Here is a 19,289-nt window from a genome sequence, read left to right on the forward strand (position 1 = left end):
GGGGACGCCAGTGTCGGTGGCGCCAGTGTATAGGACGGCGCCAACTATAGTAAGAGTGCCTTCAGAGGAATTCCAAAGGGTTTGTGCTTAGTATTCTAGCGACTGAAATTAAACCGTGGCGCAGCCGCCCTCAGAAACACTGAACCCAGGCCGACTGCCCACGTCCTCCAGCCTCATCCCCGAGCGAAGCAGCACTGCAAGTGACATAAAGATCCTCGAAGAACAAATCGTTGTCACTCGCCAATCTACGCAGCCCCACGTGCTTACGGCCTTCCTGCTGTTCGCCATCGCCATCTTGGGCGACGAGACGACCGTCTTCTTCCGGCTCTGCCTGTACACGCTGCAGCGCTACGCCCTGCGGCTGCAGCCGCTCTTCCTGTACCTGCAGTTCCTGGTGTTCGCGCTCAGCCTGCTGCTGCCCAGCAACCTGGTCGTGGTGTTCAGCACCGTGTTCATCGACCGCTTCGTCACCACCGTGCACAACGAAGTCGTGTGCACCGCCGACCAGCGCAGCAGCGTGCGCATCCAGACGAACTCGACGCAGAACTACTTCGACGAAGGCCGGCGACCGCGCTGGTTCCGCCGCACCAGCCTGCCGGCCTTCATCCGCAGGGGCCGCAGCGTGTCCGTGGTGAGCGACACGACGCTCGCCAGCGAGGCGTCCGCCGGCAGTTCGATCGTCAGGCAGTACAGGATGCACCCGCCCACGCCCCCGCTGGAGGCGCCGGGCGCCAGGCGAGAGCACGGCAGAGTAAGAACGGCGCCTCTAGTTACTAGTTCCTTCTCTGCGTATACGGGTAAGTGATTCGAGCGCTTCGGGTCTACGTTCGCGGCGTTAATGCAGCGCAATGCGCGGAAATGCGGAAAGGTAGGTGTGTGGTTACAGAGGAAAGAGGCATACAAACGCAAGCGCTGCTACCGTACTGAATATTTTTGCTCAAAGAACATAACGGCATGTATAGGGACACAGAAGGTGAGAGGGCTATCGAACACGATGTCGCAGACACGTGGGAATATTGGCAAGCCCAAGAAACAACAGTAACCTTCGAACAAAAAGAGATGTGTGACAATCAAAGTTTAGCAGTACAGAAGGTCGCAAACAAAGCGGTAACGAGGCACACAATAGCAAATTCTTTTTCATGCTTAAAGTCCCCAACGGTTGACATACGCTTTGCAAAACTGGCACAGCGCAACGTGGAAATGAAGAGACAAGCCGAGCCAACCGGAAGACAAAAAAAGAAAAAAGCAGCGCTATGTTTCTTCTTCTGGCCGGCTCGGTTTCTTTCTTAATTTCCGTGTTGCGCTGTACGAGTTTTGCAATGCAATACCAGCTCACTCAATCCTCAATCCTAGTGACATACGCAACTGTTACCATATATACTTCTTTATGCAGAAACCCTTAGGGCAAGTCACAAGGACAAGTCACACTTGTCCCGATCACGACTTCTATATCCTAGCAACGGCTGTTTCTTTAAAAACATGGCGTGCATCCGCAACTATTATGGTGAAATACTATAGATAGGACATTCTTCTATTAGTAAAATTATTTTTGTGCTCTCCCAAGCGTTTAAGGCAACGCCCCGTTTGGCCGATATACCTACTGCCGGAAGTGAACGGAATACGATACACGACCCCTGCGTATAGCACTCTACAAATTCCATTTTATGTTTAACCAAGCACATCCAGCCTTTTCTTTGTTTGGTTTCCCACAAGGTTTTTTTCCGTCAGCGTGCGTCCTACTTTGCGTGGGGCGTATCGGACAACCTCGACCCCTTGCGTGAGCCCACTTTCTCTCAACCCACGGGAGATGTTGTGCGAATAAGGGATAACTGCTACTCCTCTCTTTTGATACTGCTCGTGCAGTTTAGTCTAACTAGTTGCGGCAAGTTTATCGCAAACTAACGTATACTAACCTAGGTAATACTGCCGGGAGACGCCTATACCTATCCGTGTATATCTTGACGCTGCTCGCCGCAATGAGTGCAAAGGGCTGCGTTGCTGCGCAAACGACAGACGTGGCTATCGCTCTCTTTACCAATTTTGAATCCCTTGAAGCGTAGTTGGCAACATGCCTCACACTTAGTAGTTGATATACCCGCAGTTTATAGATGTGTAGCTATAGCGGAAAGAGATACAAAGACGCATTTGTGTTTATCCCCCTTTCCGCGAACTTCGTGCTTATTCGATGCCTCACTTTAGTGCTTTGGGTTGCATTCACGACATATCTAGTACTATACATACGACACAAGCGCAACACTTTCAATACTGAAAGACATTCGCGCTACAATAACGCCAGTGTTAGCCATTGCAGTCAATTTTCAAATATTCCGTGAGTGCCTGCGTGCGTGCGTGTGTGTGAGGGGGGTGTATGTTTAATAATAATAATAATAATAATAATAATAATAATAATAATAATAATAATAATAATAATAATAATAATAATAATAAGCAAAAGGGACGAAAAGACAACATGCCGCTGGTGGGAACAAAAAAAAAAAACTATCGTGTTCGATGCTGTGCAATGACATTGATCCTGTCGTCCACTATATTCTGGGTATCTGTGCGCAAGATTGGCACTGGGAGTGTCAGCCAGGACCACTCGAGCAGTGATCAGCAATAGAATAGCGATTATTCAGGCCAGTGTTGCCAAAGGAGGCCCGGACCATGAGCAGAAAACTTCTATAGACAGATAAAGAAATGTGTCGTAGGATATTTATATTCAAATTGGTGAGCAAAATGTTCCGGTATTCCTAGAAAGGGTAGTGCAGCAAAATCAATTCATTCTGCCAGCGCTAACCGACGCAGCTGAAACTGATAAAATAACAAGAAAAATTCAAAGGACAGACAATACGATGGAATGGAAAGTTGTAAATGTAAAAAAAGAGAGAAAGACTGCTGCGTGTAGTTAGCAAACGCGGGTAGGCGAAATTCCAATTGCAATTAAGAGGAAACAGCTTGAAATCCGACAGGTAATCTATAATGCACAAGACAGTAAACGTATGTATATTAAAGCAAAAGAACGGACGCAAAAGGAAGAATCGCAGTGAGCTTTAGAACGCAGCGGATTAGATCACGAGATATTATCTATGAAACCTGCAGATAAATGAGCAACAGGCTGACACATTACCAGGGTAAATGGTAGTATGTCTCTGTAATCGAGTACACTTTAAGCAGATGAAGAAGATGATGATGATGCTTTAGGGGATATGCCAAATTCCGTAAGCAGGCTTTCCCCGCACGTCTAACTTGTCCTTACCAAGATAGCTGCGTTCCCGCTTGTAGCACAGTTAAACGTGAAACACGCCTTTTTCAAAGCTTGGACGGTGGCCTTGGACGTAAGGTGGCAGAAAGGAAAGATGTCACCGACAAGCACGTTGACAGCTTATTTACGATTTCAGCTCGAAGTCCGCCAATCTTGGTTAATTCATACAATAGGTCCGACAAGGTGTGCGGAGAAGCACACGTGCATAATTTCGCATATCTCCTGTTACCAAATGAATGTTGACAGAGGGAGGTCGGGAACAGTTAAGGGCGCGTAATTGTTCCCTGCAGCTTCCCTACATTTCCATATGCTTCCCTGAAGGGAAGCGTAGCAGGGGGCGGCAGAAAGTTAGGTGGGCAGATGAGATCAAGTTTGCAGGGACAACATGGCGACAAGTGGCACATGACCGGGGTAGTAGGAGAAGCATGGGAGAGGCCTTTGCCCTGCAGAGGGCGTAACCATGATGATGACGATGATGATGATGAATTGTTCCCCGGCAACCTCGCTTGCGCAGATGGGCATGCGCAAGACTTCCTTCGGCACGTTCGACATGCAAGGCGGCGAGAGGCCGTACTACCTGCCCGTGCGTCGCATCCGCTCGTTCAGCGTGGAGCCCAGCCAGCCGTCGTCCATCCTCAAGCGCAGTCCGGCTCCTCCACCGCTTCCGTCGTCACTGCCGCCGGAGACGCCGCAAGACTTGGACACGTGCGCTGCGGGCATCACCACGGCAAGCGAAGCGCGAAGGAGCACCCTGCCCATGGGCGAATTCTTCCTGCAAGAAGCGGCGCAGTTGGCCGCTCCGAGGAGCTCTCACGACTGGCATGATGAGACGTCGACGCCACGCGCTGTCCCTGCGTCCATCGTGCTCTCTCCGTCCACGCCCACGTTCGGGACGGGTAGGTTTCACATCTAAAGCATTTTTGTTTACAGCGCAGCTGAGCTCCTCTACCGTACAAGGAAAGTTTCGTGTCATGGTAAGCAAAAAAGCTCCCCATACGTGGGCCGATACCGAAGATAGTGTAATACCGGCCCGACCTGCGGTGGAGGTGAAGCGGGCGTTAAGCACTCCCCGTACGAGGACTGATCCCGAAGATAGCGCAATGCCGGGCCGACCCGCGGTGGAGTGCGTTCGCCATTAAAGAGCCCACGTACAAATCTTCGCTGGTCATCATCCTTCACAAAGTGGAAGGGCAATGAGTTCTTAAAATATTTTTCGCCTATCTTCCCAGTGTTCGGCGTGTAGTCGTCTGTCTCGCCGAGTAAGGTCAGCTGAGCTGATCGCGAATAAGGTGTAATCAAAACTCCGACAACGTGTAATTTGTCGTAATAGTAGTATAAGGGGAGCGTATAGAGAGAGAGAGAGAGAGAGAGAACAACTTTATTGAAAATGCCTGCTTGAAAATGCCTGCAGAATCGGTAAGGCTCCCTCCACGCAGGGAGGACAAGCTTTTACCGCGACGCGGCCCCTACGTCAGTCTCGTGCGTTGTGCTCCTCGAGGTCTTGGTCCCTTCGCTACTTCCGCGGGTCCGAGAGGGCCGCCGCCCCCTTCCTGGGGGTGCTACATACACAATTAGCACTTCGCTCTCAATTACAGCTGATCTCTCAGTTACAGCTGATATACTCACGAAGCCTTGCTGACTGTAGTAATTCACGCCTGTCGCGTCTAGTGACAACTTGTTTTCCGATAACGTTTAATAGCTGTTAGCGATACCTGCGCTTTATTATTCTTTTGGTAACCGCCTTAAAAGGGTTGTCCGGCTATATTAAACAGGAAAAAAAAGTGACGTTATATTTAGGATTCGCCATGGCAGCTATTTATTTTCCCCAAATGTGGATTACTTTCTTAGCTCTTTATTTCAGTCCGAAATTCATTTTTTTCGGCACAAATATTTTTTTACTTGAAATCTTTCCTGTCAGTAATCTTTTCTTCGTCGGGCTTACACGTTATTTTACGGTGAATACTTATTTCAGCAATTTCGGTGACGCTGAAACTTGCTGCATGGCTACAAATCATGTCCTTCAACGCTATTAGTGTCATAGACAAATAAAGAGAACAGGTAGAGACTAACTAAAATGCATCTAACATGTGTTGCGAGTTCTCGAGGTACCAGAATGGCACTTCCCTGCGTTACTTTGACTATATTACAACTAATATGTTCTTTAAGGAAATATCGTGTACAACAAACTTTATAACCTGTGCGAATGACTTCGTTATAACGAGGGGTTCGCTACATATCGAAGGATACGCTGCACGCACGTTAGCCACAGACCTTATAGTAAAGAGTTTTAGTTTGCCCGTAAACGATTAGTGCTTGCTGAATTCTGGGCTCCGTGATTCTGGGTTACCAGGGAGTTCTACGGCAGCAACGCTGGCAGCGGCATCTTGAGAGACAGAGCTTAACCAGAAAGCACACAAATTTTATACTACAGGAGACGGACCATGTTCTACTTGGAGGGACACTAAAGGTAAGTATTAAGCGAAGCGAAAGTGATGTATTAGTGATGAAGAACCTCAGTGACGTCAATATTATCGCGTACGGAGCTTTAGTGATTGAGAAATAGAGGTAAATGCCGAACACGATTGCAGACTCCCTGCGGACATTCAAGTACTAGCGCAATGACGAAGGCACTCCTCATTATAATTCTGTCACTAGTGCTCGACCAATCGTAATAAAAACATTCTTGTATTGCGTAAGAGGAAAGAAAATGGTACTTGTCCAGTTCAAACAGATAATTAAAAAGAAAATTCATTAACGCTTGAATCCAACGCTCTGTCTTGGCTCAGTTTCTCCGCGGCCGAGCGTTTGCGTTTTGCGCGCGAAGCCGTAGCGCCGACTGTGGGGCGCCGTTTTACTCCCCGACGGCCGTAAGCTATGATGGCGTATGGAGCGTCAGCACTCCCCGCTTGGGTGACAGGAGATTTCAGTTGCGATAAATGAATTCGGACCATTCAGATACAATTTTTATCGTAAACTAAATCTTTTCTTCGCCCGAAACAAGCCCTGCGATCTTTCTGGAACAATATATTTGCAGTGGACGTCGACTTAGTCATTTCCTTTAGTGTCCCTTTAACGGCTGATGTAAAGGTTCGGTAGGGACATTACCTTTATTCGTATAAGGGGACATTGCACTAGCACGTAAAAAAGGACACGGACAGGAACATGAAAAAGACGCACCGAACGCTAGATTTTCATGTTCCTGTCCGTGTCCTTTATTACTCGCTAGTGCAATGTCTCCTTATACGAATGACCACCAACTAGCCCGGGTTTTTGTCTTAAATACATTAAATTTAACGTGTAGTCCTTTTACAATTTTCTTTCGACGAGAACACTCGCGCGACGTAAGTTCTACAAGCGCATCGCGGTTGGACAAAGTGAGTGTCACCAGATGTCGCTACTAGTCTTGCCATACCGTTGCCGACGGCTCCGGGCAGCCGCGCAAATCGCAAACGGTGACAAGCTTACGGCCAGTTATGCTTTAGAACTGTTTCCTTCAACAGCCCAGGGCAGTCCGCTGACGAGCCCTGAGAAGAAACGCGACATAACTGTCGTGCCAGCGGGTTCGTCGCCAGCGTGCGTTTCGCAGCAACCCACGTCGTCCTACACGGGCACGTCGTCCTCGCAGTCGCCGGCGTCGGCAAAGAGCTCGACGAGCCTCACGGACCCCTCGCCTTCTCCAAAGTCGTGCCGCTCGAGGCACAGGCGGCGACATCAGGCCGGCACCCCGCTGATCTCGAAGACAACGGACTTCAAGGTAGCACTGCGCACTAAAAATGGTGCAAACGAGGCGGTACGCTTATTATGATACATCGCAAAGTTATAACGCTCCATTTGTCAGGAAAGTTTTACTTAAATTGAGGGCGACGCAACGAGCTATGGAAAGAAGAATGATGGGCGTAACGTTAAGGGATAAGAAGAGAGCAGATTGGGTGAGTGAACAAACGCGAGTTAATGACATCTTAGTTGAAATCAAGAAAAAGAAATAGGACATGGGCAGGGCCTGTAATGAGGAAGGACGATAACCAGTGATCATTAAGCGTTACGGACTGGATTCCAAGTGAAGGGAAGCGTAGCAGGGGGCGGCAGAAAGTTAGGTGGGCGGATGAGATTAAGAAGTTTGCAGGGACAACATGGCCGCAATTAGCACATGACCGGGTTAGTCGGAAAAGTATGGGAGAGGCCTTTGCCCTGCAGTGGGCGTAGCCAGGCTGATGATGACGCTGATGTCACGAAGGAGTAGGAGAGTACGCTGACGCAGATAAAAAAAAAAGCGCCCAGGACAAGCGCCGATCAGCGCTTGCCCAGGGTGCTTCTTTTTCTCGGCGTCGCCTTCCCCTTTTGCGATGCCGCCATAATGAACTTGAATCGACTTGCCCAATATTACACCCTGTTGCAAGAAACTTATCAATGAGAGACGTGTGGGGTCATTATTGACTTTTTTTTTTTTTTTTTTTGCAGTCGATGTCGCCAATTGTCAGTTTCCTCTCACCTATTTTCTTTCGATCGCAATGCTTTTCACGCAAGTATCTCTCTGTTAAAGAAGTAGCATGTCCATAATTCTTAGGAAAGGAGGAGGTGAGGGCGTTCTTATCGTGCCTAATATTAGGGACCAGGATTTATGTATTCAGTCATTCAATAGAGAAGCAGGCGAAGGGGAGGTATGTTTAGCAACCCTAATTATGCGGCATGGAGAACAGTTAGATATCTAATTAATAATTAATTCATTAATTCACTATATGCTGAGGCGGAGGGAGTAGCGCGTGGCTTTTTTCAACCTTAATATTCAGGACCAAGATTACTAATTAAACAGTTGTTTACTCATGACATCAAATGTGGGCTGTTTTTGAATGTACACATGCCAAAATTGATCATTGTGGGTTTCAACATCCGAATTGTGGAGCTTACTTCTATATAACGAATATTTTCTTTGACACTGTGTAAAATGTTTAACTTGTAAGGAGTGGAGGAATCCTAAACTGCATGCGATGCGGTGTGTTCGAGACTTTTGTAAGTTAATTTTTCTACTACTTCGTGACAAATGGAGCGTGGCCTACCTAAATTAACTGGAACCATGCGAAGACGCTTCGCCACATATTACAAGTGAAGGCTCCAGTTTAGAGTGTCATCAAAATTTACCCTTAAGTAATTAACGCTGCGCTGAATTTTGAGCATTGATCACTACCATGCAAAATAAGAGGTGTGTATGATATGAACCTCTGTGCTGCATGCAACAAACGTTCACCTGTAGTACACTGGCTTCCACATGATTATCTACACAGCGTAATGCTTAAGTATTATCGTCAGCGTACATAAATGTTCGGGAGGTAATTTGTAGGCTATAGCTCTAAATAATAAATATGTTGAACAGCAGGGGCCTGAGAACCGTCCCACGTATAACGCCTCCTTTCAATTGTGAAATTAAATAAAACATTCTTGTACGCGTACACATTTGTAGCAGTCTTTAAAGTAGTCCTTAAAACATTCTAAGTTATTTCCTCGAAATCCATAACTGTCTAGCTTATCTATTAGTAGATCGTGGTTCATTGTGCCGAATGAATGTTGAGGTCTAGAAATAAAGCAAGCCCGAGATTACCGTTATCGATTTCACTGTGCGAAAAAGCTTATTCCCTGTCTGTGTGTCATGAGTCTAGCTACCACATAAGAACCGTTTTCGGTCTTAATCTTCTACATCTGCTGAATGTGCCGCAGATGTCGTCAGACGTTCTTTCTTTTTCGGATTCTGATGTGCCGTCGGGAATGCTAACGTTCCGCGTCAATTCCAGGCCCCAAGCCAAGTGCATACGCCACCAGCCGGTGAAACCCAGCCACCCCGTGAGCATCAAACTGGTGGTCACTCCACGCCATCGGCGGATAAAGGGCGCGGCTCACAGCGCTCGCCGAAGGCGAAGCAAAGGGCGACCGATGGCGAGCCGAAGCCTGAGCAGAAGATCGAATCCACTACGACGACGAAATGCGTTGTGATACCCGAGGCAATGCCGGAGTCCATCCTAGAACTCGGAGCGGTGCAGCAGCAGCAGCAAGATCCTGAGCCGAGGCAACAGGAAGTGCGCGGAGTGCTCAAGAAACGAAACCCGTCACTGCAGCCCAGCCTGGCCAGTCGCCGCGGCAGCACGTTTGCCAGGCAGCCGCTGTTGTCCCGTGCGTCGTTGGACAACGTGACGGAGCGGAGGAACCTCCTCGCACCACAGAATTCCCAGAGCGACTCTAGGGCACCCGCAGATAGGGTCTCAAGTTTGTGTAAGCGCTCGTCGGCACTCACTCACGTTCCAATTTTCGCCCACTCACACACACACACCGACACACTATGAACACCGTTCATAGCACTTAAGTCCCGCTTACCGTTGCCCGCTAACGCTCATACTCGAGTCCACTCCGAATCAACGGCACTCATTCACATACATACACACGTCCACTCACACTCGCTGACAGTCACTCGCCCTCATACTCAAATACACTCAAAATCACCGATGCTGGTCTTCACTCATACTCTGTTTAACTGGTGCTCACTTTCGTTTACACTTAGGTCCGTTTAACATTACCGTCACTCGCTTTCGTTCGTACTCACATTAACCGGCACTCGGTTTCGCTTATACTCTGGTCCGCTCAGCATCACCGTCAGTCGCTTTCGTTTGCACTCCGGTCCGCTGAACATCACCGTCACTCTTGTTCCTTCGTACTCACATTAATCGGCACTCACTTTCGCTTATAGTCCGGTCCGCTCAACATCAACGTCACTCGCTTTCGTCCGTACTCATATTAACCGGCACTCACTTTCGTTTATACCTCAGGACCCTTTTCTGAGAATGGAATTTCTCCCTTTTCAGGTTTCAACGGAGCAGAACAACAGACGTCATCATTAAGAGTGCGAGCGTAAGTCCATTCGGTGGATGACCCGCCACTAACGCGCTGGGCTACAGAGCTCAGTCGTTACACTAAACGACTGGATCCTTCCAAAAGGGACCCCTGAAGATAGCAAAACTATATAGACAGCCTGCTGCTCTACCTATAAGGAAGCGAAACGATTCGCCTAATCTAGGCACCTCGCCCGAAAGACCACTGGGGTTGCCTTTAAATATATGAAAAAACATTTTTTCCAATTGATCAACGACTCTCTCCCTCTCTCTCTATGTTTCTTTTTTTTTCACATGCGCAGCCTCACCAACGCTGCTCGTCCGGCTTTCGTTGCCGGAGTCGCGTACACCGCCATCTTTGGTAACCTCGTTAACTTCAACACCTTGTCCACGCGGAAGACCCTGCTCGCCACTCTTGGCTGGTAAGAAACCCACACTCCTTCAGGCTGAAATAAATGAGTGACAACCACATGGGAAGTATTCCCTGTCAATGTTTTGGAGGATAACGCTTCCCGTTTCCCCGGCTCTGACATGCCTGGCTGGATGTCGGGTTATTAGCCGAATTAACTTGGCCGATCCCAGTGCATTCGTAAGACAAACCTCGCCGCAGGAATAATCGAGGAGCTTTAATCCTTTCTCCTTTACGAAAGGAACGTTTTAGAGAACGTGGTTCAGTGGCAGGCGTGTAGTTTGTAGAGTGCTCAGAGGTTTTCGTGTGTGCTCAGTCAGTTGAAATCTTGCTTTGATGACTATCGGAACACAGCAGTTCTAGGTTGTTCAGGTGAGTCTGGTCACTGGAAAACCGTTTATTTACAAAAGTATATGAAGATGTAAAGATCAGTGGCGTAGCCAGGGGGGTGGCACATGGGGCATGTCCTGTCCCCCTTCCTACACCTGCCCGTCCACGTTCAAGTAAATGTTCCCCCCTCCCCACACAACCCCGAAAAAGAAATTCTGGCAATGCCACTGGAACGCATGTACTACATTGCTTTGTACATAGCTTGACACAGTCTGTACAGTAAGAATACAAACATTATTGAGAAAGAATAACACTACAGAAGGCTATACATGAATATCATCCGAATTCACTAACACCTTATTTTGCACGGACGGATGCATTCAAGTATTTTTTTTCCCCGAACTATAACAGACTGGAATAACTCGTTGTTGCCCGTTTCCATTGATTGACTCATTGTAATACTGTTGTCTTACCACCGTATTTGATTGAATAATTTATTGTAATATTGTTGTATTTAACCACCCTGCTTGGACCTGTTTTGGGTCTGTAGTATGAAATAAATAAATAAAATAAAATAAATAAATAAAGAGGCATATTCAATGGTGTCATTCATCGCCACTTATGGCGAAAGACTAGGGGAGGTTTTTGACCCAAACATCTCGTTCACTCACTTTCTTGTTTACAATATACTGGTACATTGCTTACGATACATTAGTTTACGCTACGATGGTTTACAATATAACAGAAACAATGGTTCGCTGGGCAAACATAAAAAGACGAAAGGCTATGACGCAGTTTTTGCAGTTTCCCTCCAGCTCAACGCTTTTTTTTTGCAGGCGTTATCTTAGCTTGAGTTTCGCTAACCTTTAATGCGTACATCTTTGGGCGAGTACGGCATTAATTTGGGTAGCAAAATCATGTCTATAACACGAAAGGTGTTACACGTCCATAGAAATACATAGGGCTCCTTAGAATCCCAAATTGAGTTGGAGAGGGCCAACTTGAAATTTGGGGTGGGCCACCCGAAATTTAGGCGTGATATGGGGGTCGGCCAACCTCAATTTGGTATGACACGGGACCGAGCCAACCTCAATTTGGGGCTAGGCCAGCTTCACTTTGGGTGTGGGCCAATCTAAATTTGAGGGTGATTTGGGAGTGGGCCAACTTGAAATTTGGAAGTGGGCCAACCTAATTTGGGAGTCATAAGGGGCTAGGCCAACCTAAATTTGGGGGTCATATTGTGGTGGTCCAACCTGAAATTAGGGGTGATATGGGGGTGGGGGGGAGTCAACCTGAATGTGGGGCTTGGCCTACTTGAAGTTTGGGGTGGGCGTACAGGGATGGAATAACATAAAGTAGGCTAAACACAGGGAAAGAAAAGTGCGAGCCGAACCAAAGAACGCTACGCATTAGGAGGGAATTCTCTGAATTTCTGTAGCTTTTTGACATTTCACTGAAGTGTGGAATTAATACAAGTGTGCGCTTTAATGAATGACGTGTGTCTACGAAAATCTCTGATGGCAAAGTTTTGTGATGGTTACAAACGCAAAGATTCAAGCAAACGAGGCCGAAATACACACATAGACTAACCTGCGTATTGGCTCAAGGTTGACTAAGTGGTTAGGCAAAAATCTGCCGCCGCGCAGAAGATAGTTAAGCTCACAAGGCTCTTTTTTGCACTTGGACGATCGCTTCTCCAACATCGCGTTTAAACGAAGCAAATACCAAGTCGCGCATTTATTATTGTCATGATTCTTTCGTAAGCGTCCGTGACGTCCGCCGCCGTAGCCGAGGACGGTCGAGGGACGCTATCTTCACCGAGGTGCGAGCAGGAAGCAGAGCGCGTGTGTCGTGCCGCCTTACGCTCTCTCTCGCATCAGCGCATGCGCTCACCGTGCGCCCTGGTTTTACTTCTCCGAAGCGGTTCGGCCAAACAGGCGATGTTCCGCTTCTCCCGGAAGTGCTCAATTCCTATAGCAGAATTTGAAACTGATTTTCGCTAGTTTCGTCAACTTTGTTAACTATCATGCACAATAATAGTTAGGAAGAATTGCACTCACCGAGACATCCTGCTCACTTCCTGATCCTGATCGCGTGATCTACCGCCGAAGGCTCCTAAATGTGCAAGGAGATGCCCTCTGTTTTAAAGGAAGCCAACATAATTTTACGGTGTGCTTACGAACTGAACGCGTCGAACACGCCTACAAAATATGGCTGAGATGTTCACAGCTCCGTGTTCAATCCGCGGAGTGTTTATTTTATCCAAGCTGGTTCCGGGCCAATTTAGGGCGCGTGAAAACTCGCGAAATTTAGCAACATTGTCGCTAAGTTACCAACACTGCATCCAGTGCGGAAATGTTCCCCTGCCGTTTATAAAAATGGTCTATTGTTTATAGGCTTTCTGGAAGCAACCAGACTTTAACTTTGCCGACTTCCAGAGGAATAAAATGACCAGTTTGTGACAACTTTTGAATGCTGAAGGTTTATAGAGTTTACACGGAGATAATTCTACGAGCCTGTAGACCAAAGAGAGAAACAGTTCATGTGAAGACTGTAGGCCGTACAATGACCCATTTTTATGAAATATAGCGCTTCTTCTGTGTGCTTCTACCTTGTTACCGTTGTCTCGCTAAAACGTGCACGATGAAACGCAACACGAACTAGTCCTACACGAAGCACTTCAATACTGTTGCCTCCCTTTCGTTTCCTATCTTTCTCCCGTTTGTGTCTTTTCCTTTATCAGATGCGGTCCTTTTGCCACGTGCCATCTGGGCTTTGCAGGGCCACGATTTTGTAGTGATGCTTCCGCTCGATTCTATTCCACTGTTCACATCCGGCTGATCCCATTGACAACGCGGGCGGAGCGTAGCTCTGACCACTGACGAAGCGCGAAAAGGAATAGCGTCGGAGAAGGCATCGCTACATGATCGCGGCCCAGCTCTGGAGCAATTTTCCATAGCTGGTATCGCGGTAGGTTTGTGCGAGTGCCGAAAGGGTAACTCCGGCGTTTTTTAACCATGTTAGGATACTGTCATTTTCAGGTGGCATTAGGGTGGTTCAGTTTGCTTAGAAACCTATGAATAATTTTAAATTACCAATAAACGAGGCACCGAAACCGAGACGGGTAGCTGCTTCGTGTGACATCACGATGAGGACACAGATCGTATACAGTACCATAACGTAAACACGTAGCGCACGTGATGCTAACGCTAAAGCAGCGAAGCTTTAGGGTTAGAGCTACAAGACCTGAAAGGCACGTGGCAATACATTTTAGTCCCTAACTGACCAAGAAAGGCATTCTGTTCTCATGCATGCGAGGGGCGCCAGGGTCAGTACAGCTCATAAAGATTATAGTGCAATCTTTGCTGTTCATGTGGCACCAGATGCGGTACCCTCGGGCAAACACTTTCGGAGATAGTTTCACTTTTACAATATTTCGCGGGTATCGGGCACCAGACGGCCGACAGCGTTTCAAGCGCTGTGCCAAGAGCGCTGTCCGCTGTATACTTGGACGTGCCCAGAGGTGTTGTTCTGGACACTGCCGAATTCCACCTTGTTGTCGAAATTATTTAATGGCGGCATTATAGAATCAATCAGAGGTGGTGTAGCAGCCCTCTGGGCCAATCAGAGATTAGCCACAATTCAACAGCATGGAGAAACTCGACAATCTCCTGAATAGCACCCCAGTACCGAGTCGTCGAGAAATCTCGCGAAAGTGAAGCCATCTCCGAAATTCATCACACGAGAATACCGTCCCATATATTAGTTCACCGTCCACAATCTAGAGATATACTGACTGCCGTGGTAGCGCAGTGGCTGTGTAGTTGCGGTGTTACGTGCCGGAATTTTGTAATGTTTCTATATTTTAACATTCCTGCTTTACGTACTTGGTCAACAGACCGTGTGACGCTCCAGTTTGGTTATCAGAGGGATTGGTTGCTTGTTAACGGAACTGACCGAAATTGATCGACATGAATTTCGGCATTATAGCGGCTCACGCTTTGCAAAACACGACACATCACGCTTATTTTCTGTAACGAAAAAAAAAAAAACAAGCAAGTTCTTTGTGGCGGTATGTGTGGTTTTTGTCAGTTGGCTTTTTACTTGATTTCGCCGCATTTAATGCTTGGCGTCCATTACATTCCAGCCAAGACGACGAATGCTCGGTCAACTTCTGGAGCTGGCTGGCCGTGTCACTGCCCGTCGCGTTGATTTGCTGCATCGCCTGCTGGACGATCACCTACTGCGCCGGCCTCGTCAGCTGGTGAGCGCCAGCCTTCAAAGACCAATGATAACCAGAATGATTGGTTAAGATGCGTGTTTTATTGTTGGAGACAGATCTTGGGACAGATACTGTTGGAGACAGAGCCGAGCAAGCCTGAAATTTTTGCAACCTTTGTAGGCCTTATAATCCCTGATGAACACCAGTTCGAATTTGACGAATAATACCTACTATGGCATAGTAAGCTCTCTCAAACGCGACCAGTCCTGTTCGGATGGGCAATAAGCACTGCCGAGCTACGCCTCTATGTACGCTGCATGCGAGGCAAAATTTTAAAGCGAAAGCTTTACTGGCCGCGAACTTGCGATTTCGCCGTGGTAGTGCTCCGAGGAGGCACATGACGTCACAACGCACGCCTCGCCGCGGATATTTCTCTCTCGTTTTCCGGCGCTGCGCAGCGCCGCGCCTTTCCGCCGACGCCGTTTGGTATGACGTCACACCGCGTTCCTCGTCGTTGCGCTCGCCTCCGCTCGCTCCGCCAGCTGCGTCGCATGCCTGATAACATGTCGGAGGATTGAAAAGGAGAGCTCGCGCGCGCCGCAACCACAGTTGAGGCGGCAGTATGGACGGCGACAATTCTGACAAGCAGGAGGAGGCCTGGAATCGACATCGGAACGAGATGAAGAGGAAACGAATCGCCCAGGAAACAGACGAACAGCGCGCCGAACGACTGGCTAAACGCCGCAACATAGCTAGACAACCAGACTAGCGTGGACTTGCAATCAAGATTAACCAAGGCTAACCATGCTATGCCTTAGCTTTCGCTACGTATATCCTGGTATAGCCAAGCTAAGCCACTGCCAATTTTTCTCTCGCTGCATGTGTCATGCGTGGCTTGACAACGGCACCATCTGCGCGCATGACACATGCATGGTTGTGTAATGGCTTCTTTCTTCTGCTCAATGATACCAAGGTAAAGCGCATGGCTTCTATTGACGTACTAAAAAAAGGTTGCATGCTTACATTATGATACAGCTAGCGGGCGTCCCACAGTGTAATCTTGCAATCGTGCGCGCTTCCTATTCGTAGTGGGCCCGCCATGGTCAAAAGCGGTGGGCGTGAACTGGAATCCCTGTCTTGCTGGCCGATTCTATATTCGCGCCATTTCTGGACCTTGCCCGTGGAACACGGAGGCTCCATAACCGAGCAGGCGCGAAATTGCTGTGAAAAAATAAATTGCACTCTTGTGGGCCTTTTAACTCCTGATGAACATAGGCTTGAGTTTGATTGACTGCACTCATTATGACTGAGTGCGCTCTCTCAAGCGCGACCACTCTCGCTCGGATCGACAGACGTACTGCCGAGCTATGTGCCTCTCATGAGCGCCCAGCGAGAAGCTAAATTTAGCTCCGATTCCGTCATGCGTGACGCAACAATTGCACTATCTGTGCACGCGACGCATGCATGACTGAGTAATGGCGTCTTTTCTCTGCACAACGATACCAACCTAAGAGGCGTGGTTAGTATGGTAGCAAAGATATAAGCGACAATGCTATAACATGTTTTCGTTGCAGCGGTTTCTGCAAGCTACCTTCTATAGCCGTTTTTAAAAACGGTTCACGTAAAAAAAAGAAAAAAATGTTGCAGGTATGATACAATACAAGAAAGGAGAGAGTATGTACCCCTGCGGCTCGTGAAGCTCCGCACGCTTAACGCGGAAGATGTGGGTTCGTTCCTCACCTGCATCAGGTTGTTTTCTCGTCCACTTTCATTTCCCTTTACCTTATTGCTTCAACATTTCAATCAAACATAACCGATTCACTTCCCCCATACTCTCTCTGGCTTCATCGCATGTTTCAACGTGTGGTTGTGAATAACAAGATATCCAAGACCTTCGTATTCCTTAACAATCCTTCCTGTCATTACTAATTTTTCTTCTTTTTTAGCACATCCAAATATTAACCCTTTGCGCATCCGAACATGGGCTTTTTGCCTTTGTCCTGGCATTTTTACTTTTCTGTTCGTAAAGCATGAAGGCTGAAATGAGGGAGCGGAATGGAATGGAATGGACTGTTGTACTCAGTGTCGGCTACGTCTAACAGTGGCCAGTTTGTCGAACTACTACCGAGGCAAGAATCGAATTAATACAGTGCGCAGTTACATTGTGAGGCCTATGCAGATAGGTCAGTCTTGGGCTATCGTGAAAAATGTAAATACGAAAGCAAGATGGCGACGCCTCTTAAACCTCCGGCTGGCACCAGTTAACGGTGACGCCGCAGATGGTAATAGCAGTTTGCTGGGGCTAGCTAGTTTGTTATTTACTAGAAGACTACACTGTGTTCGAAACGAAAGAGACATTAGTGCACGTTTTCTGCACGTGAATGACAGGAACTGCGAGAAAAAGAAATTGAAGTTGTTAGTTCGCTTATGACACGAACTTCAGGAAGGAGCTGGTCTACATTCTCACCGCTGAAATCGCTATCTCGCAGCACAGGAATATAAGAGGAGGTTCTGCGGGAGGCAGACTTCCAGTTCAAACTAATTTTGTTTTTGGTTTTTTGAACTGCACGGCTGACAGAAAAAAAGGACGCACAGGAACGCTATTTGTTTGGCGCTGTTCAAGTTTCAAGGTGATCTACTAATGATCCCAATCATTTTACCATATGGAATTATTAGCTTTTCTTTCTCTCTCTTTAGCGTTTAACATTTTCTTCATCTTGGAGAGCAGCACGTTGCTCTTCATAACGCTGGTAATTATCCTGAACGGTTTGTTTCAGTTCGAGCAAAGGCGAAGTGTATCACGAGTTGGAAAGGGATTCGTGGAGTTATTAGATTTTTGCTTTTGGCACCTTAACAACCCTTTGAATGACATCCTGTGTAAAGCGCAGCATGAACTTTAACTTTATTTGCACTCAAGTAGTTTTTATTGCGTCGGAAAGGTCGTTCCCCTTGCGCTGTATTCTGCATGCGTGTTGGACCATGTTCCTGCTTCGTCACACTTAAGGTTTACTTAAACAGAGAGAATTCGAGACAAAGCAACAAATTTTGTTAATAATTCTCAATACAATAATTTCATAAATATAAGCACCAAGTAACTTTTCAATTAATGAGTTTAGGGGACATGCTGCTGAATTGAGTTCACACAGGGCTCAAACACTAATATTGTGCGAGATACTCTCCACCATGCACCATTTGCAAGAAACACGTACTCAAGACGGTGCCGCGAAATACGTTTTTTTTTTCTGTTCTTTTCAGCTATTTCAGTTTTCCACCGAGAATTCTCGCGCAGTGCCTGAATATTTTAGTGCAAAAATAAGAGTTCTGCCTTCGCTTTCTTAAGGAGCAAACGACCGTTCTTCCGCTAATGTGTGAAAGAATAAAAAAAGAGTTTTGGAAGAGTTACCACTGTGAACAAGTTTCTCGCGCCGATGTTTATCGCGTATTCTTCTTTAACGAGTCCACCTTCTGCCCTCCCCCACCACAGTGATGACGAAATCGACGAGCAAACACACGACGACATGTCCAAGAGCGCCCGCATCCGCCATCGAAACATGAAGAGGCACAGGTGAGTTTTCGCTGAAGAAGTGCTCTCATCATACTTTCGACTCTTTCTTGTTGTGATAAACGAAGGTCAGGGACCTCGAACGCCCTTCCCTTCTCCCCGCATCCCCCCCCCCCTCTAAAAAATGTATAGTGGCAAGTTTTAGGGAGGCATAAATAATCTAACGTGATCGCTTTTCCACAGCCAGTGTCTGTTTCGTTTCCCAGAGGTTGATTGTCATGACTTCAGGACTCGGAATCTGGCCACGTGGGAGCAGGACATCGCGACGTTTTGGCACTTGTTCCGGCTCGCTGGGTCTGCTTGTACCGTGCTACTCGTTGTTGTGCGTGCGGGGGGGGGGGGGGGGGGGGGGGGGGAGGGGGGCTCTGATGTAGCGTAGCAGGCGAGCGAAGCAGAGCAAGTCATCACGATATCCTGCTTCCCCGTGACCACCTTATGTGCCATGACGCCGCAGCTCATACACAGTCTGGAAAAGAAAACAAAACCAGTTTCGTAGAAAGCTAGTACAGTAAATTACTTAAGGCACTTTGGCTCTCGCCAGTGTGTTTAATGCGAAAGCGTTATAATACCCATTACGCGAAAATCCGTCGGCGGCGCGACCGAATGATGGTACCAAAAATGGCCGACGGCAC

General features: G+C 47.6%; 1 protein-coding gene across 1 annotated transcript; it reads left to right on the forward strand.

Annotated features, from left to right (window-relative positions):
- Positions 1-6,586: 6,586 nt before the first annotated feature.
- On the forward strand, positions 6,587-10,328 carry LOC129387281 (uncharacterized). The gene is made up of 3 exons (XM_055076116.1): positions 6,587-7,016; positions 9,046-9,520; positions 10,108-10,328. The coding sequence occupies exons 1-3, from the start codon at positions 6,651-6,653 to the stop codon at positions 10,155-10,157; spliced, it is 891 nt and encodes a 296-aa protein (XP_054932091.1). The 5' UTR covers positions 6,587-6,650; the 3' UTR covers positions 10,158-10,328.
- The last annotated feature ends 8,961 nt before the right edge of the window (positions 10,329-19,289 follow it).

Source organism: Dermacentor andersoni, chromosome 3 (genome assembly GCF_023375885.2).
Source record: "Dermacentor andersoni chromosome 3, qqDerAnde1_hic_scaffold, whole genome shotgun sequence".
NCBI classification, from domain to species: domain Eukaryota; kingdom Metazoa; phylum Arthropoda; class Arachnida; order Ixodida; family Ixodidae; genus Dermacentor; species Dermacentor andersoni.